Consider the following 26,726-nt stretch of genomic DNA (forward strand, 5'->3'; position numbering starts at 1 on the left):
ACCAGAGTTTGGTGAATATATGTTCATGATTGTAATATCTTCTTGATTCATTGTTCCTTTGATCAAAATGAAGTGGATCTCTTTGTCTCTTCTGATTAGTTTTAGTTAAAAGTCTATTTTGTCAGATATTAGAGTTGCAACACCTCCTTTTTCTTAGTACCATTCATTTGGTATATTTTTTCCATCCTTTCACCTTAAGGTAGTGCCTGTCCTTGAAAGTGAGATGAGTTTCTTGTAGACAACAGAAAGATGGGTTTTGTTTCTTTTTTTTTTTTTTTTTTTTTTGCTTGTTTTGTTTCATTTTATTTTTTGACAGGGTCTCCCCAGTCCTACCCACCTGGAAATCACTGTATAGACCAAGCTGGCCTTGAACTCACAGAGATCTGCCTGCCACTGCTTCCCAAGTGCTGGGATTAAAGGTGTGCGTCACCATGCCTGGCTTGAAAAAAATCTTTCTAAAAATTATTTTTAAGCATTTGTTTTAACATTTTTATAAATAGACAGCAGGTTATATAATTATCTTTCATTGATTAAAACTGAAGCTGCTAAATTCTAAAGTCTTTTCTTAATTTGTGATGGTGCATTTATAGGAGAAAAATGATGATAATTGACTCTGGAATAAAGGCTGGAAATCAATCCCCCCGCCCCTACCACGTGCTGGGGCTTGAACTCATGGATTGCGCATGCTAACCTGTGTCTTTCCTCGAATCCAACTATTTAATAACAGTTTGTTTTCATATGTGCTGACATTTTCCTTTAAATTGCAATGTAAAAATAAAAGTCTGGTTTTTATTATGGAACTCTTCAAGATTGGATCAAAACTTTAAATGGTTTATCTTTTCCCTTCATCCATATAATAGTTTTCTTTAATAATAGAGACTAGAATGAGATCAGATTCTACAGAGGACAGCAAGCCACTTGTATTTCAGATTGCTCAAACATTAATTCCACTGGCTGTGTTCTGCCTGTAATCTGGAACTTGGGAGGCTGAAGCAGTAGGATTGCTACCTTAGGGAACATAATGAGTTCTAAGCCAGCCTGCTCTACAGAGCGAGACCTTTACTGAAAAACACAAATGATTAGACAAGCAAGTAATAAAAATCACTATATGAATACCAGGAATTGTTAGCCTCTAATGGATGGTAGACATTTTTAATTACTGGATATTGAGAAGAGCTCAGAAAGATCCTACTCTGGGATTGTTCAGGATATAAACATTCTACAGTTGGTATTCCCAGAGAGAATTTCTATGTTCATATTTTATTACTGACTCTAAAAGAGAGAAAACAAAAAATAGGAAGGGATAATATGACCAGTAATGCAGATATAATAGGAACTGAGGTGAAGCCTGAAATTACAGTCAGGAAGGGAACTGGACGGGTGACTAATTAATACGTTTACTTCCATATATTCCAAGTTGAAGAGTAGAGTGATGTTTACAGACTAAGATTCTCAGGAAAGATAATTGGCAGTGAAGGAAGAGACAAATACTCATATAAACAAATACTTTAAAACACACAGGTGTCCCAACCCTATGCTCAGAAAAATCAGTGACACGCTGAATGGCTGCTGCCTCTGTGCACCTGTGTTTAATTTAAAGCTCTCCGTCACTCATACATTATGAGATGTAATGAGATCATGGCTGGAAGTGGCATGACTGAGCTTTCTGTGGCTGAGTTATACACAGTTCTGTTTTATCTTGGTGATGAAATCACTGTTGCAAATTGGATCAGAGTTTCACTATGGCTGGCATGCAAGTGATTATTCTCAGTACAAATTTTCCTCCTTACCAAATATGGTACTAACAACTTGGGATCATGTTCATCTGTGGAAAACAGAAAGGAAAGTATAAGAAAATCTCTTTAAATCTCCTTTGGAAAGTGACTTAACAGAAAAAAATATGGTAGTGTCAGATTTTTTTAATGCAGGATTAAATTATTATTTTTAAATGAATTTAGGTTGAAATATTTTGAGTTTGAGAAATATATTTTAAGTTTGAAAAACTGATTGATGTTTCTAAATGCTGAAATGCTGTTTCCTCTATAAATAACAATAAAACAAATAATCCTGAGGAAAGGCCATTGTGACTAAATGCAGGCTTCAACTTAGGATGCTAACGCTCTGTTGCTAAGATACCTCCTTCTAGTCATAAAGCCCTCAGAGTGGATTCTTCTCAGGGAAGCATTGAGGAATTGGTTCTTCTGCTTTTCGCAGCCCTCTCTCTGGGCAGTCTCATACCCATGAACATGAGCATGGCAGCTGTATGGTTCATAATCATGAACTGAAAAAAAGACCCTGTGACATAAATTTTGGTTTCTATGATGTTAAAAGTGAGATTCAATGTCTCCAGGCATAGTGACACAGGCCTTTGATCCCAGCACTCAGGAGGCAGAGGCAGGCAGATCTCTGTGAGTTCAAGGCCAGCCTGGTCTACATAGTGAGTTCCAGGACAGCTGGAGCTACAGGGAGACCCTGTCTCAAAAAGACCAAAAGGAAAAAAAAAAAGTGAGATTCAATTGAAATGGGGATCCAGTCTTTGTTCATTATTGCTCTTTTCATGACTTTGGAAAACTGTTTTCCTGACAAAGGATCTTATTTTTTCTTCTGTAAAACAAAGCAGAATGTCTTGAACTTGATAGGAATTCAGCAAGTGCTTATTAAATAAACACAATAATATGTTGGTCAAGATGCTAGTGGTAAATAATACATAAGCTTTATGTAGCAATGCTCAGGGACGTATAGGGATGGAATTGATAGAATCATGGACTCAGGCACATCAGACCTTCCTTGCTTCTCTGTTTGAGGAGTGACATGGCCACCAGCAGGTCTAAACGTGTGTCCTCATGCACCTTTGTGACACAAAGGGAAAGTGTGAAAATTCTGAAGTAGAATTCTTACTGGTCTGAACTGAATCATGCTTCCTTTTGGGCCAATCAGTGATGTCTAGGACACTAATAGAGCAGAAGTATGATCCAGAACCCTCAAAATTGTGTACATATGAAAGTTCATTGGTGACTTTAAAGGAAAGGGGTAGTATGTGTGTGGGACAAGTTTAAAACATCTGAGTTTCTTCCCACCTTAACTGTGAGGAAATGAGAAGCATTTTTATTTCCATTTTTATTTTTTGAGCAAAAGGATGAAAGCAGGGAATCTGTGTGTTTTCATAAAGCTGGCTTAGGGCTCCACTTTTGCAGAAGTAAGTCATTGGTATAGATACCTGGGCCTTTATCTCTAAGTCCTCCTACCTTCTTGAGCATTTATTTCTGGAAATTGGAAAATAGATCCCCATCTCCTTTGGAGTTTTAACATAAAAACCTCAATTATGGGAGAATTGGCTGCAATGAAAAGTAATAATAATAAAAATAGTTACTGCTTCTTGTTTTTTGCATGCCAGACCACACTCAGTGGTGGTTTGGAATGTCTACTTCTTGTTCATGAGATCCTGTCATTAGCATGAGTTCTCTTGTCATGCTCAGAACAAACTGGTAACTTGCAATTGGCCTTACTGAAGTTTTTATACTACAAAAAAGAAAAAGCAAATGCCACAAATCAGAACTCTGTCTGTTCTATGGATAGCCAATTGTTAAAATATTTGTCGCCATGTATTAGAACCTTTAAATATATTATTTATTTTTCATGACATTCATATGAAGTAATTATTATCTTCAGAAATTAATTTTAAATAGAAAAATCAAAGAGGTTTTAAAACACATGGTACATTGTTTTATTTGAATATAGGTCTGCTTGCTCCAAAGCCCACATACTATACTCTGAAAGATAATTGAGTGACAGTGAACAGTGTTTTACTTAATGACTTTACATTTGCATTGTCTTATTAACCACCACTGAACTGTCAGCTTTTCTTAGGAAAAGTGTGGCGTGTACTCAGCTAAAAGTCTCTCAGCGCACTGAAGACATGCTTCTCTATATTTCTTCCACTTTTGGTTGCAGATGGTTCATTGGAGATTGGTTGGAGTGCAGTAAGACTTGTGATGGTGGAATGCGCACAAGGGCAGTGCTCTGCATCAGGAAGATTGGACCATCTGAGGAGGAGACTCTGGATTACACTGGTTGTTTAACACACCGGCCTATTGAGAAAGAGTCCTGCAACAACCAGTCATGTCCACCACAGTGGGTGGCTTTGGACTGGTCTGAAGTAAGGAAATCTGAGGCTGCATGTTTGAGATGTTTTAGTTATCAATATCAAAGCATTTAGTATTAAGGAAAACTGTGCATGTGTCTTAGAACTTGACAAGTAAAAACTTCTTAAAGTGAATTTGGCCGTATTATATTTTATTGTTGCTTGTCCAGAAGCAAGAAGTTTTTGATACAGGGAATGCAATGAGAAACTTATCATCAATTTAATTAAGGAGTAAGTCTAAAGTGAATTTGAAATAATATTTTGGGGGCTAGAGAGATGGCTCAGTGGTTAAGAGCACCGGTTGTTCTTGCAGAAGACCTGGGTTCGAATCCCAGCACCCACATGGCAGCTGACAACTGTCCATAACTCTGGTTCCAGGGGATTAGAAGGCCTCTTCTGTCCTACGCAGGCATTGCATGACATGGGTGCACTTACATACATACATACATGCAGGCAATACATGCATACATGTAAAATAAAAATAATAAACAAAAAATTTAATTAAAAAAAAAGAAATAATACTGTGGTAGGTGCCCTCAGGAGGTGTTCTTACTAGTGATGTGGGATTAAAACTGAACTTCTAAAGGAAAGCCAAGAAGTTTTCTTACCCTGAAACATATTAGAGGTCGAGAGTGATCTTTTCTAGAATCTCATTTTGAAAGCACAGATTTTTTATATTTAACTTTTCCAAGTATAGCTTAATTATATAATTTAAAAAAATATTTTAAAAAATTTTTTATTATTTTTATTTTATGTGTATGAGTGTATTGCCTGTGAGTGCACCTGTGTCGTGCAGTGCCGCAGTCAGAAGAGGGTTTTGGATTCCCCTGGAACTGGAGTTAAGGATGGTTTGTAGCTGCCATGTGGGTGCTGGGAATCGAACCCAGGTCCTCTGCACAAGCAGTCAGTGCTCTTAACTGCTGAGCCATCTCTCTAGCCCCTAATTATATAATTTTTAGATATGAGTCTCTACCAATTCATTGTAATGTGATATATCTGTACTTTTGGCAGTTTTTACATTTCTTTATTTGTTTGCGTATTGGGGATGGTGTGTTGGGGATGGTGTGCACATGTCCCATGGCACACATGTGGAGGTCAGAGGACAACTTGCAGGAGTCTGTTCTCTCCTTCCACCATGTGGGTTCTAGGGAGGGAACTCAGTCACCAGACTTGATAACCAGTGCCTTACTCACTGAGCCATTTTGCAGGACTTGGTACTTTTAAAATTTTTATTTAGCCAGGTGTGGTGGCACACACTTGTAGTCCCAGCACTTGGGAGGCAGAGGCAGGCAGATCTCTGTGAGTTCAAGGCCAGCCTCATCTACATAGTGAGTTCCAGGACAGCTGGGGCCACAGAGATACCCTGCTTCAAAAAGACCAAAAAAATTTGTTTGTTTGTTTGTTTATTTATTTATTTATTTATTATTTTTATATGTAGAAGACTATGTATTGGTTTGCTTGTTCCATGGCACACATGTGGAAGTCAGGAGACAACTTGTGGGCGTTGGTTCTCCCTTTCCATTATGTGGATCCTGGGGGCGAATTCAGGTGGTCAATCTTTATAGTAAGCACCTTTACCCACTGAGCTCTATTGCTGACCCCAGAACTATACTTTTAAAAAAATATTTTTTGGGGGGGCTGGAGAGATAGCTCAGCAGTTAAGAACACTGGTTGTTCTTGCAGAAGACCCGGGTTTGAATCCCAGCACCCACATGGCAGCTAAAAGCTGTCTGTAACTCCAGTTCCAGGGGATCTGAGGGCCTCTTCTGTTCTCCACGGGCATTGCATGACACGGGTGCACTTACCTACATGCAGGCAATACACTCATACACATAAAATAAAAATAAATAAAATATTTAAAAATGTTATTTTTATTTTATGTGTAAGAGTATATTGCCTGGATGGTTGTTACCTACCATGTGGGTGCTGGGAATTGAACCCAGGTCCTCTGCAAGAGCAGCCAGTGCTCTTAACTGCTGAGCCATCCCACCAGCCCTGAACTATACTTTTTAATTGCTTCTTTGTACAAATTAAATATTATATCTTCATTTACATGACTGTTATATAGAATCTGACTAAAATGATTTGAGGGCATACCCGTTTACAAAACAATATAATCTATGGGTACTTGGAAAAAAATAATCTTGTAGAAAATGTGGTAATAGTAGTTAATTCTTGATTCATCAGTATGCATGATACACACACAAACATTCATTTTTCAGATTTCCCAAAGAAGAGCTGAATCCCTCTGTGTTGGTTAGTGTTAAAGAGAATGAAATATTTCTTTCTCTGAATATTTCTAAAAATAATTCTTTCAATTCAACAAAACAGGATGCATATCAGACTCTGTTCTAACATATCCTGGTAGAAAAATTATGGTGTTTGCTTTGGGTGTTTCCAGCAGACCTCATAGGTTTTTCAAAAACAAATAAAATCTTAAACATTTTTCTGCAAGAACCTCTGGATGTAATTGTTCCCCCACTACTTGAATGGCCTTTGTTAAAAATGGTACATGGAAGTGGAGACTCTTGAGTGGTTGTGGTTATTTATTGAATCTTTGGCATGAATTAGGAGCATTCTCTTAAATTTCCTGGCTATCTTACAGTTTCAGTAATCACATTCTGCGACCTAAGTTTTATTCCTAGCTTTAGTCAAGTACACAGATGTTGGCATGCTCTAGTCTGTGATTGTAGAAAAGAAGGCCTATTTTTCTCCACCATAAGTGCATTAACTTCTAAATTCATTTGAATAATGAAATCCATTGACAACAATGGGCATTCTGCATGGTTGTAAATATTGATGTACAGGATCATTATAGAAATGCTTAGGTGTTACTGATGATGATGAATATGTTCTGGTAAAAGTCACAATGGAAGACCATATAATTGACTGCAACAGTTTTAGGCTGTCAAGTCCATTGATATAATTGAGTACTTCCTGGGACAGGCACAGTGGAGAATGCTAATGAATCTTATAGGATAGGAAAATAAATATTCCTACAACAACTAGAGTATGATGATAGTGTTTAATAGCAGTGAATTGTGAGATATAAATGCATAGGTGGTCAGAGAGATATCTGCCTATATCAAGGTTTGATGGGCACCTCCAGAGAAGTTCCCAGTTTTTTGTGTTCCCAAGCAAGGACTTGGACAGATACATGTGGATAAACGTAAAGAAAGCTAGAGAACTTATTAAAAGGGAATACACTTCCAAAGGAAGAAGTGGGCCAAGCAGAGAAAGGGTTTAGGAGCTCGATGGCAATGCTATATAAAGGATGGGGCTTTTATGTCACATCTCATGAGCTTTGGGGTTATTTGCATAGTGTGGGCTTTCTTGCACATACTGTTATATCTAGGTATGCACACACTTTCATGTGTTACATCTCATTAGCACCTGAAATCAAAACTCCACTCAAGGATGTGTGTTTTAGCACTATAATGAACCACAGGTCATCTTCAGACACCCCAGAGTGTATCTGTCACTGTCCCCTGCTGTTTCTAGTTGGCTTTGACTCTGCATGGGGGATTTAGCATTCTTCTTTGCTAAACGTGACAACCATTGTTTCTTTGTTTGCTAATTTTGCAGCCTTTGTGTAAGTCCTTCCTGACCTCACTCTTTTTCCCTACTCTCCTGCCTCAAGAAGAATCCTAAACAGGATCAGAAAGCTTTTTAGTTGATAGGAACCGAATTGAATATTGAAGGACAATGGAATCTGAGAGGAAGAGGGGAACCGGAGAGGGCATTCTTGATTTAAAAAATAAAGAACAGACAGAAACAGAAGACTGTAAGGCCGGGTTTGGTTGATACATGCTGGTAATCCCTGCAGTTGGAAGGTAGGAAGATTGTTGGCCAATATGGACTTCAGTTTGAGGCCAGCCTAAGCAACATAGTAAGTTACAGATCAGCCAGGACTACAGAGTGAGATCCTTTCTTTTAAAAAAGCAGAAGAGAGAAGGGAGGGAAAGGGGCACAAGACTGTACCAGATCACCCTTCAAAAGAGACATGAGTAGAGACTGGCCAACTGGTAAAATACCAAAAGCTGCTTTATATACGGACTCATTTCTCATTGTTATCAGACCTGCACTTTCCAGCACCATTGCATGGTTGTCTTTAAAATAAAGCAACCAAATATAATCACCTCAAAGAAAACCTTAAAATGGTATTTGAAATGGAAACAAACTTAGAATTTTCTTCTGAATTTAATTTCACACAGATTATACTTACCTTCTTTTTAGCATGTTTATTCTTATCGATATAGTCTTTGAAGTGACCTCTTCAAATGGCTAGAAAAGGCTCACAAGTATCACTGGAGGCTACCTTGTTTAAGAGAGCTGAATCAAAATCTCAAAGGAATGAAGCACTGGAAAGAGAGAGGAGTATGCATGTTGGGACTAGCATTTAGATAAAGCATTAGTAGCTGCCAGTAGTAGTAGTAGTAGTAGTAGTAGTAGTAGTAGTAGTGGTAGTAGTAGTGGTGGTAGTAGTAGTAGTAGTAGTGGTGGTGGTGGTGGTGGTAGTGGTAGTGGTAGTGGTAGTGGTGGTGGTGGTAGTGGTGGTAGTAGTAGTGGTGGTGGTGGTGGTGGTAGTGGTAGTGGTAGTGGTAGTGGTGGTGGTGGTAGTGGTGGTAGTAGTAGTGGTGGTGGTGGTGGTGGTGGTAGTGGTAGTGGTAGTAGCAGTAGTAGTGGTGGTGGTGGTGGTGGTGGTGGTGGTAGTGGTAGTGGCAGTAGTAGTAGTAGTAGTGGTGGTGGTGGTGGTAGTGGTAGTGGTAGTAGTAGTAGTAGTAGTAGTGGTGGTGGTGGTGGTGGTAGTGGTAGTGGTAGTGGTAGTGGTGGTGGTGGTAGTGGTGGTGGTAGTAGTGGTGGGGGAGTAGTAGTGGTGGTGGTAGTGGTGGTGGTAGTGGTAGTGGTAGTGGTGGTAGTAGTAGTAGTGGTGGTGGTGGTGGGAGTGGTAGTGGTAGTGGGAGTGGTAGTAGTAGTAGTAGTAGTAGTAGTAGTAGTAGTAGTAGTAGTAGTAGTAGTAGTAGTAGTAGTAGTAGTAGTAGTAGTAGTAGTAGTAGTAGTAGTAGTAGTAGTAGTAGTAGTAGTAGTAGTAGTAGTAGTAGTAGTAGTAGTAGTAGTAGTAGTAGTAGTAGTAGTAGTAGTAGTAGTAGTAGTAGTAGTAGTAGTAGTAGTAGTAGTAGTAGTAGTAGTAGTAGTAGTGGTAGTGGTGGTAGTAGTAGTAGTGGTGGTGGTGGTGGTGGTAGTGGTGGTGGTAGTGGTAGTGGTAGTGGTAGTAGTAGTAGTAGTAGTAGTGGTGGTGGTGGTGGTGGGGGTAGTGTGTATGATTGTATACAAATCACATGCCACAGCTCACATGTAGAGATCAGAAGACAGCTTGGAGGAGTCAGCTCTCTCCTTCCACTGTGGGACCCAGGTATTGAACTTGGGTCGTCAGGATTGCACAGTGGGCCTAAATCATCTTGCTGGCCCTGCTTAGTTCCTTTGTAGTGACACTAATCTCTTTACTAAGGCGGTAGTAGTAGTAGTAGTAGTAGTAGTAGTAGTAGTAGTAGTAATAGTAGTGGCTCTCCACAGATGGGATAGGAGAGCATAACTCAGGAAATTCTGACATTTCTGTCTAGTTGAGCACCATCTTTATCACCATTATCATTTTTTGCTCAGGCAGGAGGAGATGATTGCTGTCCTGTTTGTTTTGCAAAGATCAGTTGTACTCTCCGGCTTCCATTTCCTTACTTCACCAGGCAGCCCATCTCTTCCCTAAGTGGATTAAAAATAAATAAGAACACATAGTATTAAATAAAGTAGAAGAGCTTGTTCTTCCTAGTGGAGTATAATATTTCCCACTGTGGAAAAAGGCTGTCTTGGGAGAACAGACAAAGTTCAATCTCTTTAACTAACCTTTTGCAAAAATGTATCCAGTTCTCCTAGACACACCCAGGAAAACTCACTCTGCTTTCTGCTCCTTCCTCATTTCCAGCTATCATCATTTGAGCTCCATTACTCACAAGGGTGAGGTTCAACTGATGAAAATATGTTGCTGTAAGAGGAATTTACCTTTGACCCTTTCCATTTCTATTGTTGCAAAGCCAGCAGTTATTTTCCCATCAGTTAAGCCTGCTCAGTGACAGCCTTGTGTGAGCCTAAGGAAGCTACAGCTTTCCCATTTCCCATCATTTACCCTTAGCCTGGGAGTCACATTGGGCTTTAAGTAGCTTTCTTTTTGCCACCATTTGCAAGCAGCTCTTAAAAGCCTTACTGCATACTGTGGACGGGACTCATTCTTTCACTGTGTCAGAATGATTCCTTTGGGACTAGAAAGATAACTCAATAGGTAATGAGGACCTGGGTTCGAATCTTTAGAACCCATGTAAAACAGGTGCAGCAGTGTGCATCTGTAATTCCAGTGATCCTATAGCAAGATAGGAGACAGAGACAGGACAGTCTCCAGAAAGCTAGCCTGGCGTACACAGTAGCAAACAACAAAGCAGAGACCCTGTCTCAAATAAGATTGAAGGCAACGACTGACACCCAAGGTTGTCCTCTACATACGTGCACTTTGACAAATGCACCTGCACTCACATACTCATACTCTCACACATACAACTCACACACAGATCCATACACATATGCACGCACACACACACACACACACACACACACACACACACACGCACACACAGATTGCTTTACCCCCACAGGAAAGGATTGGTTTCTTATACTTTTCTTTGACAAATGGATAACTAACACCAGGTCACACTCAGCTGACTATAGGGCTTTCAGGTAGCATAACTTAAGAACGGTGGGGTAGCATTAGTTAAGAAGAATGAATAGCCACAAAGGACTGTGTCTTGTTTGAGAAGACAGTTATGACATTACCATATGTATCTTGGGTTCTAGTCAGGTCCTATTGCTGGTTCACCTTCTTCAGTGAGAATTCAGCTTAACCCCAAAATGTTAACAAAATGGCAGGGTTTTGTGGGTTTTTTTCCCCTGCTGTATAGCCCAGGCTGGCTTGAACTTTCACAATCCTCCTGACTCAGTGTCTTACAGATTTGCACAATCATGCCTACCTCAGTGTGGCTATCCTTCATGAATGAGGATCAAATTGTTTTTCTCACATACTTTCAAATATTTATATCTACATACTGTGTTTTTAACGTTCTTAATCATGGAACATTAAGCTTAAGCACAGTTGTATCTCATTAAAATCACCCCTGTGTCCAACTGAGATTTCAAAGAACTACATTGTTCTAATTATGTGAATAAAACAAGTATTTATCTGAAATAAGAAGAAATATAAATTATTTTTATTGGAGAACTGTCCACTGAAATGTTTTCTATCCTGCTATTTAATCGTTTGTTATGAGAGTGGATGGAATTTGATATTTATAAATATTCTCTAGTCTAAAAAGTAAAATTTTATTACTGAACTATGTATTTAAATTTCTAAGGATTACTAATAGATTTTATGACATATTCGATAAGTATGCAAAAGTAGTCCCTTTATGTGGGTGAAGATCAGGGCTGACCCTGGAGAATGCACTGCAGCATTCATCTCAAAGTAGTCCCTTTATGTGGGTGAAGATCAGGGCTGACCCTGGAGAATGCACTGCAGCATTCATCTCAAAGTAATGCCTGTGGATCATCCTATAACTGTGACTACATCTTGCTTTTTTAGAATTTGTTTTAGATAACTAAATAAAACTGAGATTGTCAGATGGAAAGGCATATTTATCAACAGGCTAAAAGGAAGAAGCAGTACAACTCAGGTTAAAGGAAAAAGCCCAAATAAAAATAACCTAAAGATGTTTGAATATCTCTGATTGTAGGATCAGAAGGATTTGCTGGATACCTCCACTCTGAATGAACTGTTCTAAGTGGTATCCCTCTGCCTTTTTATTTTCTTAGAAGTGATTTTTTAATTTTAATTTTATAGTCATCCTTAAGTAGTACAATATTTACAGAGACGAGAGTTGATAGTTTGGCTGTAGATGTGTAGTGTTTGTGGCTGGTTCTGAAGGGCTCAGACCAGGCGTATTCACTGAAAAAAAAAATGTGTAATCACTTCTCAGCCTTTTTGGCTGAGAGCAAGTGGAATAAGAACGTGGTGGAAATGTATAGTAGTTCCATCGTATCCTCAGGACCTTCATGAGATACTGGAAGCTATGGATAATAATAAAGTCTGAATGTACATGTTTTGCTCTGAACATACATGCTTATGATGATAAAGTTTAATTTGTAAATTAAGAATAGTAAAAGACTACAATAACTAATACTAAAATAGAACAATTTAACAATATATTGTACTAAGCTATATGAATGTCATTTCTGTCTGTTATAGGACCCAAGCCGTAGGCTTGACTCTTGAGATCCCAAATGACTAGATTCAGTTGCTCACTCAGTTGCCCATTCCCTTGAGCCTAAGAGAATGATAAAATATAAAACAAGCAAGCAAACAAGCAAAAACGTTTTCGTATTTTGACCAAACCAGGAAGGAAGTTAGTCTATCTTCTTGGAAGCCACAGGAAGGTTTTGATTTATAGGAGGAGTCATTCATATAGAAAATAATTCAAGCAATATCCATATGCAAATTCAGCCAGGCTGTGGGCTCTAGTTGAGCAGAGAGATATGCTGTAATTGTTTCTTTTGGATTCTTTGGCACCCTGGCATGGGTGCCAGGACTTTGGGGTTAATTCCATTCAGCTTTTGTTCTCTGCATGAGAAGATTGCCTCTGGGGAACTACTATGGAGAAATAGCTTAGAAGGACAATGGCACAGACAGAGAAGAAAGTATATGAGGCTTCATTAAATTCCTAATTTTAAAGGAGTTCCATTACATAGCTTTCAAAATATTGTTTTTGTTTTTGAGAGCACACAGGCTCTGCATGCTATGCCTGCCCTTATCAGATGCGCTGCAGCATTGCCACGTGTTTCCAGAACTATTCTGATATTCTGTGTGACCCTGGTGCCTCTTTTGCACTCTTATGAATGTAGGCTCTATTGAGAATCTTCCAGAAACATGACAGCAGCTTCTCATCAACAGGTGCAACTTCCTTAGAAACTTTCCTGTTTTCAGTCTATACCCATTCTTGAATTTACACAGCCAACCCTAACTTGTGTTGCTCATTTCAGAGACTCCTTTGCTGAAGCCTGTATGTGGCTCAGTGCTTTTGCACTTGGTGATAACATGTTTTCTGTTCCTGTCTTCCGTTAAAAAATGTAATGTCTTTTCTATCTTAACACATGCATATACTGTGGCTATAGTTGTTGCAATTTGAGATGCGACAGCAAAGCTAGCACAAATGTTCTTCACACTATCACAAATAGAAGATATGTTCTCACTGTAGAGTTCAGCAACATGAGGATAAGATTGTTTTCTTTCTTTTAAATTGAAAATTGTGACCTTTTTAATCAATGGAAGCACCTTCCAACTTCTCTTTGGCATATTCACATTGATATATCACTACTGGTGTCCTTTGGGGCATTATTAAGTAAAATAAAGGTTGCTTGAACATCAGCACTGCATCTTGGTGACAGTTGATCTGATAACCAAGAAGGCTGTTAAGTGACTGGGGATGGAGGTACAGTGTATACAGGATATGCTGAACAAAACCATTCATGTCCTAGTCAGGATTCTATCACACTATTCAGAATGGTGTGCAGTTTAAGACTTATGAATTGCTTTTTTCTGGAAATTTCCATGTAATATTTTCAGACCACAAAATTGTAGAAAGCAAAACCACAAATAGAGGGGAACTAGTGTAGTTTTCAACCATTCCTTATTTTGAGTACCCAGTTGATTACCTCTTTAACTCTTTTGCTTCAGGACAAAATATCCTTTTGAGGATATGATTTTTCTATAATGACTTCTTGCCTAAGTAGAAGATAGCATTGTATGATTAGCTTTGCACATCTGTCCTACAGATTATTTGCCTGTTTTGAAACTTGTCTTTCAGAGATTTATTCTGGAGGGAAGCTGTCATCTGGACTTACCTGTACTTCTTAGTTTCCTCACCTGAAAAATAGGCAGGATAGCAAGTTATTTCATGGGATTTCTGTGAAAATTAGGTAGGTCATTACATGCTTAGCACTTAGAATGCTGCCTGATAATAAATATTGGTGCTACTTTTTGTTTTTATTCTGCTTCTTATCAACTTATTTGTTTGGGTTTGGTTTTGGTTTCCTGGGGACGCCTCAGACACAGATGAATGAATTGTCTGTGTACACTGTCTGTCTCCCTTTTAATTGTAAGCAGAACTTGGCATATTATCTTAGGAAAATGTGATAAATATTACTACATTTAAAAAATAGTAGCAGGAGCTTCCTGCTGCTAAAAAAGATACTAGAACAAACAAAAGATCTATGTCTCAGCCATGTGTACGTGTGTGTGTGTGTGTATGTACATATATACTTTTAAAATATGAACGGGGGATGGAAAGATGGCTCAGGGGTTAAGAATACTGGCTTCTCTTGCAGAGAACCCAGGTTTGATTCCCAGCACCCACATGGCAGCTAACAACTGTCTGTAACTCCAGTTCCAGAGGAATTTGATGCCTGCTTCTAACCTCCACAGGCATTACATGACAAAGGTGCACTTACATACATGCAGCCAATACATTCATAGACATAAAATAAAATAATAGCTATTTAAAATATGAGGGGGTAAGGGAGGTGTACAGTGTATTTTTTCAGTCGTTGCTCCCACATCAGAAACTAAAACCTCAGAACCCAAAGACAATCCTTATGCACCCTATATATTCATGCCTTCCATTTTCTTTCATTTTTCATAATAACTGATATTTATTATGCGCTCTTTTGAATTTGTTTCTACCAGTACTAAGAGCAGGCTGTGAACACAGTAATGACAGAGAAGAGCATAGTGCATGAACCAAAAGGTCTAACATTTAGTTCTGACTCTCCTTTGCTGCCTGTCCTTCATTAAGTCACTTAAACTTTCCTCATCTGTAACAATTCTCAAAAAATATGCTTATTTGTGAACTCTGAAGCCCTAATGGAATGTAAAGTAACAGTATTATTATTGCCAATGATAATATTAAACATTAAGAGGGTGACAGAAATCCTCTAAGGCCTTGACTTCAGCGATGGAAGAGATTAGGTATGGAAGTTAAGAGAACTAAATACAAATAGGGCAAATTCAAGAGACTTGTATCAGGGCTTAATTACCTCTCTGCATAAATTGTTACATATGTTAGTTTCTTGAAATACAAAGGTTGCTATGTGGATTAAATTGGAGACTATGTACATGTACATAAAGTACCTACTAAAAGACCAATACCCAGGAAACACATCTTCATTTAACAGCTGTACAATTTCCTACTAGTTTCCTTATTGTAAAAGTAGAATAAATAATAGGGGGCTGGAGAGATGGCTCAGCAGTTAAGAGCACTGGCTGCTCTTGCAGAGGACCCAGGTTTGATTCCCAGCACCTACATGGTGGCTAACAACCATTTGTAACTCCATGTCCAGGGAATCTGACACCCTCTCTGACCTCCATGGGCATTGGATGACATGGGTGCACTTACATACATGCAGGGAATGCACTCATACACATAAAATAAAAATAATAAATAAAATATTTTTAAGTAGAATAGTAATTTTCAGGTCCCAAGAATTTTGTACCACTCTCAGCACATTCAGAAGATACAACATCTGTTGCATGGTATTCAGTGTTAGCAGCAGTAGCCTCAGGAGTGGCAGCAGCAGCGTCAGCCTTGTGCCTGGCAGAGGGTAATGTGCAGCTAGAAATAAAGAGAAATGAATGTGAAGAGTTAGGTAGAACATATTTAAAGAGTTGAAAATTTTATCTTGAAAGTAGTATAAACCATTAAAGTAAGCCAAAGGCAGTATTATCAGATTTGTGACTTAGAAAGTTCCTTCTGAACTTCAGAAAGTATATTGTTGTAAAGTAACAGCAAGAAGCAGGGAAGCAGTGGTACGGTTTCATGTGGGAAATGCTATTTGTTTGAAGGGTGAACATGGTGATAGAGATGGAGAGAAATCACAGATGTGAGAGCAATTTAGGAGTTGGATTAATGAAACCTGGTGACGGATTGTATCGGTAGAGTGAGGCATCAACAGGATGTAAAGGTGCTGATCTGGCCTTTGATCAGGATTTTTTCTCTTGGTTTTGACTCCCTAACTTTTGCGTCCCCTGGAGCTATTTTGGAAAAACTGTCTTGTCCTTTAACAATGCATCTTAATGAAACCTTTTCTAAGTTGAAAGAAGTGCAGTCTGTTACTGCATTCATTGTGATAGAGAGATTGTATAGAACCTTTGATTGTCACCTGCAAAGAAAACCTCAGTATTTTTCTCCCTCTTTATGCCATTTGCCAGACTCAAAGACAATCCCTAAGAAAACCAGTCAGAGGGCACTGGTCATGAAGGACACAAGAATGTATGTTCTATGCCTACTCTCACAACACACAGCATTAGCCTTGTGCTCACATGCCTGTCTCCTAAATAAGACCACAGGCTCCTTGTGGGCAGGATTCTATTTTCTTTCATGGCCCCCAATACCCTATAGAAGATCAGAAAACACGTTTTGAATGAAAGGTGTAAATAACAGCTTCCAGATATGAGTGAGGCATTCACTTGACTGAGAGAAGAGATTTTAGGGAAGGGTGCAGATATGTGTAGAAAATGGGAGGACTCCAGTTAGCCACCCCATCAAGTAGATGACTTACAGAAGCACCTGAATATGAAGCAAATAAAGTATCCATGACATAGAAAGAAGCACCTTTTCTACAGCTTGAAGAACAGACACCTGATTCTTAATGTTTGTACTTTACGGACAAGGAGAAGTTTGTGCAATAAACCTTTACCTGTGGCATGTATTCTTAACTACCACACTGTAAAAACAGTTGCTCAACTCCACCCCCAATTTGCTTCACAAAGGCATGTTCTTGTGGTCTACAAATAACATAAAACATCACTTTAGAAGACTACACCCAGCAAGTAGGATTTCACATTCCAAAAATTAGCAGAATGTTATCAAAGCTAAATGAGGCCAGGGGTAGGGAAGAATCGAGGAATAAACCTATCCCTAATAAAAGAAGAAAATGTTAGCCAAGAAAAGCAAACATTAAATTTAGCTCTTAGAGACCTTGGGGAAAAGATAAAAGTACTGTTGCTTAAAAACTTTTAAGGCGCTTCACATCTTAGAGGTTTTTCTTAGATTTTAGTGTGTGTATATTTTATTCATATGCACATTTACTTCAAGAAAGAGTTTCCTCAATTTTTTCTGTCTTTAAACTGTTGGTATTCATTAATATTTGTTTTATTTGCAGTGTACTCCAAAGTGTGGTCCAGGATTCAAGCATCGGATTGTTCTGTGCAAGAGCAGTGACCTTTCGAAAACATTCCCAGCTGCACAGTGTCCAGAGGAGAGCAAACCTCCAGCTCGCATCCGCTGCAGTCTGGGTCGCTGCCCTCCTCCTCGCTGGGTGACAGGAGACTGGGGCCAGGTAAGACAGCCAGACTGTGGGCTCCATCAGGAGATGCAGCCTGGAGATACAAACCTGAGTTTTCTGATTTGGTCATTGTAAGGGATTGAAAGAAAACTAAGAATTAACTTATGGAAATCTTAAGCATGAAGTCTACCTGTGAAACTACAGAGGCCATTGCTGCCACATGTGGGCATTTAAACACACAGCCACATTTCTCTAACACCTGGACACATCCCACTTCATTACTGTCTTTGTTTTTGTTATTATTTAGGGTTTTTGAGACAAAATCTCTCTTTGTAGTCCAGGCTCGCTTCAAACTCACAGTTCTCGTGTCTCAACCTCCCAATTGCTGGGATAACATCCATTTAGCACCATGTAGATTCCCATATATTTTAATTTTGCCAGCTCTTTGGAGTCTACCATTTCTAGTTCAAAATAAGAGACTCAATGGCCAGAGATATAAACAAACCACAACTGTGGGTTCCCATCCTAGTTCTCTCAATGAACTGGGTAACAAATCAGTTAATACCAGTGTCTTAATTTTCCCACTTATAAATAGGAATTCCTTCTAACTCCACAGAGAAGTTTTGGTGACCTTACTTAACATATTAATGTGACTGATAACATAAAAATACTAATACACTTCAAATGATTTTTCTCTGATGGAAACTGAATTAGAAAGCAAACACATGGAGCTTTTGGCATATGTTTTTATGTATTTTGCGTTAGATTCATTTTCATTTTATGTTCCAATTCCTAGTTCTCTTTTTTAATACAATTTTTTTAGTATTTATTTATTGTGTGTAATGTGTCTGTGAGGACCGAACTCAGGTCATCAGGCTTGACTGCAAGCACATTTACCCACCGAGTCATCTCCCATCTCCCTGGTCCTCCAATTCCTGTTTTTTTTTTTCCCTTCTTTCCTTTCATCCCTCCCTCCACCCCCCTTCTTTCCTTTCTTTCTTCTTTTCTTCCTTATATACTATTAATTTGTTATCTTGCTATAGACCACATGAAATTCTATAAAAATAGATCAGTTCTCACCACATAAATAAGTATGTGTAATAAATGCCTATATTGGGACTAAAGAGATGACTTAGAGTTTAAGAGCATTGGCTGATCTTGCAGAGGACCCAGTTCCCAGCATCCACATGGTAGCTAACAACTATCCCTAGCTCTAGTTCAGGGGATCTAGCACCCACACATACATGGTACATTTACATTCATGCAGGCAAAAACATTCATAAAATAAAATAAATATAACCCAATTAGTTAAAATGTATATATTAATTATCTAGATTTAGTCAATGAGTGATTTTATCAGTCAAGCAAAAAATATATTATTTAAGGAGCTGAAGAGATGGCTCAGCTGTTAAGCACTGGCTGCTCTTGTAAAGGAGCTGGGCTTGATTCCCAGCATCCATATGGTGGCTAACAACTGTCCCTAACTCCAGTTCCAGGTGGTCTGACACCCTCTTCTGATCTCGCGGGCATTGCACGACACAGGTACACTTCCATTCATGCAGTCAATACACTCATACACATAAAATACAAAAAATAAATAAAAAATATTTTTTAAAATATTGTTTAAAAGAAAACCATATTGGTATGTTTTTCATAAAAAGAAAATTAGTCCTATTCTTCTAAATGTCAGAGAGGAAGTACATGAACCTACATTCAAGAAGATGCACAGCTGTGCGTGGTCACTCCTACCTATAACCCCAGCATTTGGGAGGCTAAGGCAGGAGTCTCTTGAGTTTAAGGCCAGCCTGGCTGTAGTGTGACTCTAACTTTAATAACAATAGTAGTATTACAGAAAATAAATTGCTAGGGGCTGGCAAGGTGTCTCATTTGGTAAAGTGCTTGCCATGTAAGCATGTGAACCATACTTTGGATCCCCAGCACCCAAATAAAATTCAAGTGTGGTGGTGTACACCTGCAACCTCAGTGTGGGGAGATTTGGAGACAGAAGGATACCTGGGGCTTCCTGGTCAGCCAGTCTAGCCAAATCAGTGAGCTCCAGGCTTAATGAGAGAGTCTGCCTCAAAAAATAAGTAGAGAGGGGCAGGAGATATGGCTCAGTGTTAAGAGTGCTGGCTGCTCTTACAGACAACCCAGGTTCTAGTCCCAGCTGCCACATGGCAGCTAACAACCATCTGTAACTCCAGTTCTAGGGGATCTGATGCCCTCTTCTGACCTCCTTGAACATTGTACAGCATGGGTACACTTACATGCAGACAATACACTCACACACATAAAATAAAAAATAATAATTAAAATATTTAAACAATAAAGTAGAGAACAACTGAGAAAGCTACCCAACCTTGACTTCTGGCCTCCACATGCATACCCACATGTGCACATGCAACCTAACACACACATATGCACACAAACACATATATCATAGACATACAAAAAAGAAAGTGGATTTCTAGTTAGCCAGTGCTTGTGGAGCATAGCAGTACTTTTTGCTTCATTTGGAAGATGTTCATAACATTAAGATGGATAAATATACTTACTTTGTGCTTAGTCGTATGGAAAGCTAAAGCTTTTATCTCTATAAAAGTATATAGCTTAATTTACAAATGCTCAAATGGAGCATATCTGATAAAATTAAACATTATATATGGTTATCAAAAAATGTTTCGCCAGGCGTGATGGCACATGCCTTTAATCCCAGCACTCAGGAGGCAGAAGCAGGCGGATCTCTGTGAGTTCAAGGCCACCCTGGTCTACATGGTGCTGCATACCTATAATCCCAGTATCAGGCAGCAGAAGCTGGAGGAGCTCTGTGAGACTGAGGCTAGCCTGGGATGGTCTACATAGCAAGTTCCAAGCCAGTTGGGGCTACATAGTGGGACCCTGTATCAAAACAAAACAAACAAACAAAATAAATTTTGCTGAGAGTTTCACAGTACATAATTGATATACTATTGAAGAATCTATACAGACATGCTGTTGTGAGTTTTATTTGAAATCAGTAGTCATTACCTTTCTGTAGCAGAAAAGACACAGAGATATGCTTACTGGCCAAGACAGACCACTTCTCAAGGTATGTGGCTGATAATTCCTTAAGAATTAAAAAACATTCAAGCTCTTTTTATTATTATTATTTATTATTATTATTATTAAATGTGAGATGTGTATGTACGGTGTGTGTGCACACATGTGTGCCACAATAAGGATCTGAAGATCACAGGACAACTTTGTGGAGTTAATTCTCTCCTACCTTCATATGGGTTCCAAGGATCAAACTCAGGTTGTCAGGCTTGAGGGGCAAGAGCTTTTACTTGCTGAGCCATCTCATGGGCCCCTCAAGCTCTTTTTAACTAAGGCATCAGTCGACCCCAGTCATCGCTGCTATACAGAATGTTCAATGGGCCACCAGGTTCTTTACCTGAATATCTGTAGTAAACAGGGGTCCAAAGTGATCTTCCAGCCCAAGAATCTTTGACTATTCTACTTTCTCACTAGGGTTTTCTCATTACTTTTTTATTGATTTCACCAGCCTTGTTTGGAATAGTTAGTGATAGCCAAAGAAATGACCATTTATTATCTGCCGAGTCCTATATATTGCTTCTGTTTTCTATGGCAATAATATGATCTTTAAGTTTTGAAAATGATTCCATAGTAAAATGACTCAATCATATACCTCTGAAGAATGAACCAATTATATGATTTAAAAGTTAACATGTACAATAGTTGAAATGGTATCTTTCCTACCTACTGAACACTTGAAATCAATATTTGGTTCCTCTGTATCTTTGTCTTTAGTGCTCTGCTCAGTGTGGCCTTGGACAGCAAATGCGAACTGTGCAGTGTCTCTCCTATACTGGCCAGGCATCTGTTGACTGTCCAGAAACTGTCCGGCCTCCATCAATGCAACAGTGTGAAAGTAAATGTGACAGTAGTCCCATCTCCAGTACCGAAGGTGAGTATCTTGTAGAAGGAGGCCTCAGTCTCTACAACTAATCTCTACGGCCCTCCGTGTTTGAAGGGTCCCGTAGCCCATGGTTAGAGTACAGTTTGTTTAGAGCATTTGTGAAAGCTACTATTCATGCTGCCCTGTAATCAAGAAGCTTAAGTTTTAACCTGATTCTGCTACTACATATTTAACGCTGTTGAGTCACTCAGCCTCTCTAGAGCTAAATCCCTCTATGTATAAAATGAGAGGTCAGAGTAGATAATCCCCAAGGTCATGCCCAATTTAGTGTTCTGTTTGACTTACCTGAATTCTAGAGATGATTTTTAAAGAACCACTTTTCAAAAGTGAAAGCTGTTAGCCTGGCATGGTTGCTTATACCTGTTTCTCATCCCAGGGCTTGGCAGGCTGATGCAGATAGGTTGTCACAAACTCACGGCCAACCTGGGCTACAGCCTCTTTTTTGAGACCCTGTCTCAAAAAAGCCAAACAAGCTGGAGAGATGGCTCAGTGATTAAAAGCACTAACTGCTCTTCTAGACACTCTGGGTTTGGTTCCCACCACCCACACCATGGCTAACTCTTGTGCTTAACTCCAGTTTCACAGCATCCAATGCCCTCTTCTGGACGCCCAGCAAGAACCAGACTCACATGTGGTATACTTGCATACATTCAAGCATAACAGTCATACATATAAAATATAATAATTTTTTTAAAAGACAAACAACTGAACACAAAAGGGCAGTTGCACATGTGAACCCACAATGCTTGTGATAGCATGTACAAGATCTATGCAAGCCCAAGCCAGACCAAAACCCAACATGAAGAGGCGAGGTGTCAAGAAGCCTCTAGCTGAGGAACTATTGGTGATCGATAGCTGCTGGGAGGAAAGTCCGCTTTCTTTAAGGGTGTGATTCCTGGTAAGTTGACGAGGCTCTAAGGGATGGACCCATACCCAAAAGCGTTTGGGCAACACAGATTAGATTAGATAAACTTTTATAACAGAAAACAGTAATAGAGGACATGAGGGGGCAGTGAGGTAGTGGTGAAGATAGGGGAAGAGGGCTGAATATGATCAAAATGTGTTGTGAAATTCCCAAAGAATCAGTAAAAATACCTTTTAAAAGCCAAACAAAACAAACAAGAACAGTGAAAACTGTTGTTTCTTTTTGAATACGACAGTGAATTTTACAATCATAGAGCATCAATTAATTCTTGTTATACATATAATGAAAGCATGTGTTTTAAGTGCTATGTGTTTTGAATGATACCGTGTTTACTACTACCTAAACTTGTAATTTGGGTATTTGAATGGTCACAAATGGTACCTTATATGAGGTACCAGAAATTATCAGGAATATAGAGCTAAGTGTGGCATAGTCAGGAATTTCAGGCTGTCTTTTTATATAAAATAGGGGCATGATCAGTTACATGCTCATGAACAGTATCTGAAGCCATGGATTAAAATGACTTAAGAGACATGGCTATATGGCCTAGCTTCAAAAAACAAAGTCTATCAAAAACATAAAATCCAATAATTTGTTGATATTTTTCAAATGAAAATGAGATGCTTATAAACCTCTTCAAAATATATCTGTTTCTTTTAGTCAGCCTTATCCAGTTTGAAGGATGTTTTAAAAAATATGTTCATTATTTTAAAGTTTCCCTAGAATTTTTGTTTTGAGAACAACAATCATGTTGTGTGACAGTATACAGAGGCCTCGCATGTTTGACCAAGGTCTGTTTTTCTATATCTAAACCTCAACACAATACATTTATTGTAATGTATATGACTTTTTCAGAATACTGTAGCCTTATCCCAATTAATTTAAAGTCACAATTTCAATGCGCAAAATGTCTAGTTCTAATACTATCTACTTTATTGTTGTTGCTCCTGTGAAAAGGTAAATTCTGGAAATTTAACTTTCTCTCTCTTGAAAAGAGTTCAAATTCATAACAAATAAGAGTAGTTTTCTTGGAAAAATATGTCTTTTAGATGTTCTAAATAAGAACATCTCACTTCTATGAGGCTATGACCAAACACTTTAATTCACTGTAAGTTATTAGCAATTATACTCAGATTTAGGAGTTTTTGGTTGTTTGTTTTTTAGAATTGGAAGATACAGGATTAAGTGGGAGAGAGAATACAATTATTACATTAAACTACTCTATGTTGGGAGTTAGATTTGACCCTTTTTATCTATTCTATTTATGTCATCCACATAAATACATCTTTCAGTATGTATATGTCTGTATAATATACAATTCTGACAATAGTCTTCTAAGACTTGTTATTCCCATAAGGAAACTGAGGCATCAAGGTACAAAGGATGGTGATTCACCCAGATTGCAAGTAGTAAACACCAGAAGGCAGGATTTGAACATGGATTTGGCAGAACACTAAAGCATCTCAATTATCACTAAATTTACATGCTTTTCTTTTTTCTTGAGAAAGAGTGTTGCTATACAGTCCAGTCCAGACTGTCCTTGGCCTCATGATCCTTCTGCCTTGGGCTCCCAAACTGGGATTATAGGAGTATGCTGCCATTCCCAGCTAATCTTTTTAGCGTAAAGAGAAAGGCAGAATGTGCTATGTGAAGCAGTTTACATAAATTGGGGGCGGAGGGTGCCTTCAAATGAAGGATCAGTAACTTTAACCTTTTGGACTAGAGCAAGCTGTATAAAATGGTCTGTAGGCCAGCTGTAATATATTGTTGGAAAAACCCAGAGTGTACTCTGAAAAAAGTAGAGAAAACATTTTATCTGAATCCTAAATTACCATCCACAAAGAAAAGGTACAGGCAGATACCATGATCTTGAGAGAAAAGAGGCTTTTACATGAAAATAATGACACAAGAGTCGGGCATGGTGGCACATAACTTTAATCCCAGCACTCGAGAGGCAGCGGGTCTCTGTAAATTTAAGGTCAGCCTGGTTTACATACCAAGTTCCAGGCCAGCTGGGGCTACAGGGAGACCTTGTCTCAAAAAGAACACAAAAAGAAAAGAAAAAAGACTGACATGGCTTTTGGGAAGGCATGCTTTTAGTAAAGCTGGAAGGATGAGTTTCTGGTTAATAAGGAAGGTAGAAAGGACAACCCTTTTCCCAGGAGAATCAGATTCCCAGGACAGCCTTTTGAAAGGCTAGTTTAGCTCAACTTCTATAGAGAAGGGTTAGAGAGATCTCTTGGGATTTGTAATGCAGTCCCTCAGCAGAGTGTCTGTTAATGAAATGGTCTATACATAGAATCTTGAGATTCTTAATTAATTACCAAGGTTTAGGCAATGGTCCCTCACCTACTCAATATTTTATTATGAAAATAATGAAAAGCTTCAAACATACAGTAAAATTGACAGAGTTTTTCAATGAACACACACCATCTATACTAGACTGTTATATTAACAGTCTACTAAATCTTGTCACAGATAAAAGCCATCCTTCAAGGTGATATTTCTTATTTTTATTATTAATTTTTTTTTACTATTTCATGTATGTATACCTTACTGACTACTCTCACTTTCCACCTCCCTTCCATCCCTGCCCACCCTCCAGCCTCCCCACACATCTCTCTCGTGTTCATGTCTCTATTTGTGACCCACCAAGACTAACCAGGGCCATCTGTATGACTAGATTTGGAGCTACCCACTGGAGCCTGGTGGGTTCAGCAGAGGACATATGACTAGACAGTGATTTTTAAACAACATATCCCATTCATCCTACCATTTAATCCATTTACTTTTCCAGACATCGATACTCTGCAAGGAATACAGCAAAGTCCCTGTCCACAACGGGAGCATAGCTTAGTAGGTGTAACAATATGTAAACAAATAATTTTCACACTATAAGCAGGATTTTAATAGAGGTAAAAAGAAGCTACTTGAGTGCACCGGGATGTGTGGAATGAACAGAAGCATCCCTGAGACAGTGAGCTGGAGCTGGGCTCTCGAGGGTTCAGCAGTTCACCAAGGAGCCAATACAACATGGAGCGTTCCTGGCAGAGACAAGTATGTGCAGTCATAATGGAATTTAAGTTAGATATGTAAATAAGTAAATAAATAAATAAATTTAAAAATGGAGAGAGAGAAAGAAATGGAGAGTTTAAGCCAGCTAAAGACAGTAAGAGAAAGAGTCAGAAGTAGGACATCAAGAAATTCACATCAATTCACATTGAAAAGGGAAATAGAAAAGGGGAAAGGACCAGTAAAGTTTACTGTGCTTAACATCTGCTTTAGTTTTTTCTTTCTGAAAGTTTTTAGTGAAGGCTTAAAACATTGTAGGCATGATCCTGACAGGCTTGACAGGCTGCCACTGTGAGGGTAACACCACATTGCTGCCGAGAGTGAATTATAGGCGCACTGCATTTGAAACACTTAAGTATTTCAAGTACATATGGCAGCTGGGTCTAACCTATTCAAGCTCACCTGCAATTCTATCCCCAAATGCCATTTTATTCATTGTTCATGCAGTTTCAAATTCCCTCATAGTTTATATGGGGAGTCTTTTCAGCTTCTCAGTAGCACAAAGCACTCAGTCATCCTTATTTAGTTTTTGTTGCTGGCAGGTAATGATTCATGGTGTACCATGAGCTAGTAGTCAGCCAAAGAAAGCTGTAGGCAGCTTACACTGGTCTGTCTACCAGTCTGGAATGTCCATGGTACCAATGCTGGGTCTCAGTCTCCCTCAAATACACTGTTCTGGGAAGATGGAGGCAACCCCACAAATCCCATGCCAAAATCCCTAGAGTAATAGCTACAGAATTTAATTCTTAATGTGGTATCTGACATATTAAAATCTGTGAGAGGAAGGAGAAAGGTCATTTGAAGACTTCAATTTAAAGGAGGCTGGGAAGGCCGAGGTTTTTTCTTTGCCACTTCAAAGAGCTCATAATTCATTTAGCATTCAGGTTCACATTCCTGGCTGTCTAGTTTGGAAGGAACCTGGATTTGGGTTGGGATTATACCATCTTAAGGTTGAATGTGGGTGGCATTCGGGGAAAGACTGGAGGTGGGGAAAGAAGTGGGAGGGGAGGGAAGTAAAGAAGAGGATGGGAGGAGGGGAAAGGAAGAGGGGAAGGAATAGTCTATGGTAATATGAAATCAGAGTAAAGGTTGATGGCTGATATCACCTTACTTTGAGAACTTGCTATTTCATTCCTTGCCAGCCTAAATGTATAAAATGCCAAAAGCTCCAGTCTAGC

General features: G+C 38.9%; 1 protein-coding gene across 9 annotated transcripts in view; it reads left to right on the top strand.

Moving 5' to 3' along the window:
• Positions 1-26,726, top strand: part of Adamts6 (ADAM metallopeptidase with thrombospondin type 1 motif 6) — a 283,297-nt gene that overhangs the window by 249,456 nt on the left and 7,115 nt on the right. For 7 of the 9 annotated variants that reach the window (XR_003847524.1, XR_003847513.1, XM_029557800.1 and 4 more), the window contains 3 exons: positions 3,952-4,156; positions 17,450-17,626; positions 21,383-21,539. Coding sequence is in view for 5 of the 9 variants with exons in the window: in XM_029557800.1 (XP_029413660.1) it covers positions 3,952-4,156; positions 17,450-17,626; positions 21,383-21,539 (539 nt within the window). In the remaining 4 variants the exon portion in view is untranslated. Of the gene's footprint in view, positions 1-3,951; positions 4,157-17,449; positions 17,627-21,382; positions 21,540-25,273; positions 25,534-26,726 lie in introns of those variants that run through there. The other 2 variants (XR_003847512.1, XR_003847514.1) reach the window with 2 other exon arrangements.

The sequence above is a fragment of the Nannospalax galili genome, unplaced genomic scaffold, assembly GCF_000622305.1.
Source record: "Nannospalax galili isolate Female #2095 unplaced genomic scaffold, S.galili_v1.0 scaffold751, whole genome shotgun sequence".
NCBI lineage: Eukaryota > Metazoa > Chordata > Mammalia > Rodentia > Spalacidae > Nannospalax > Nannospalax galili.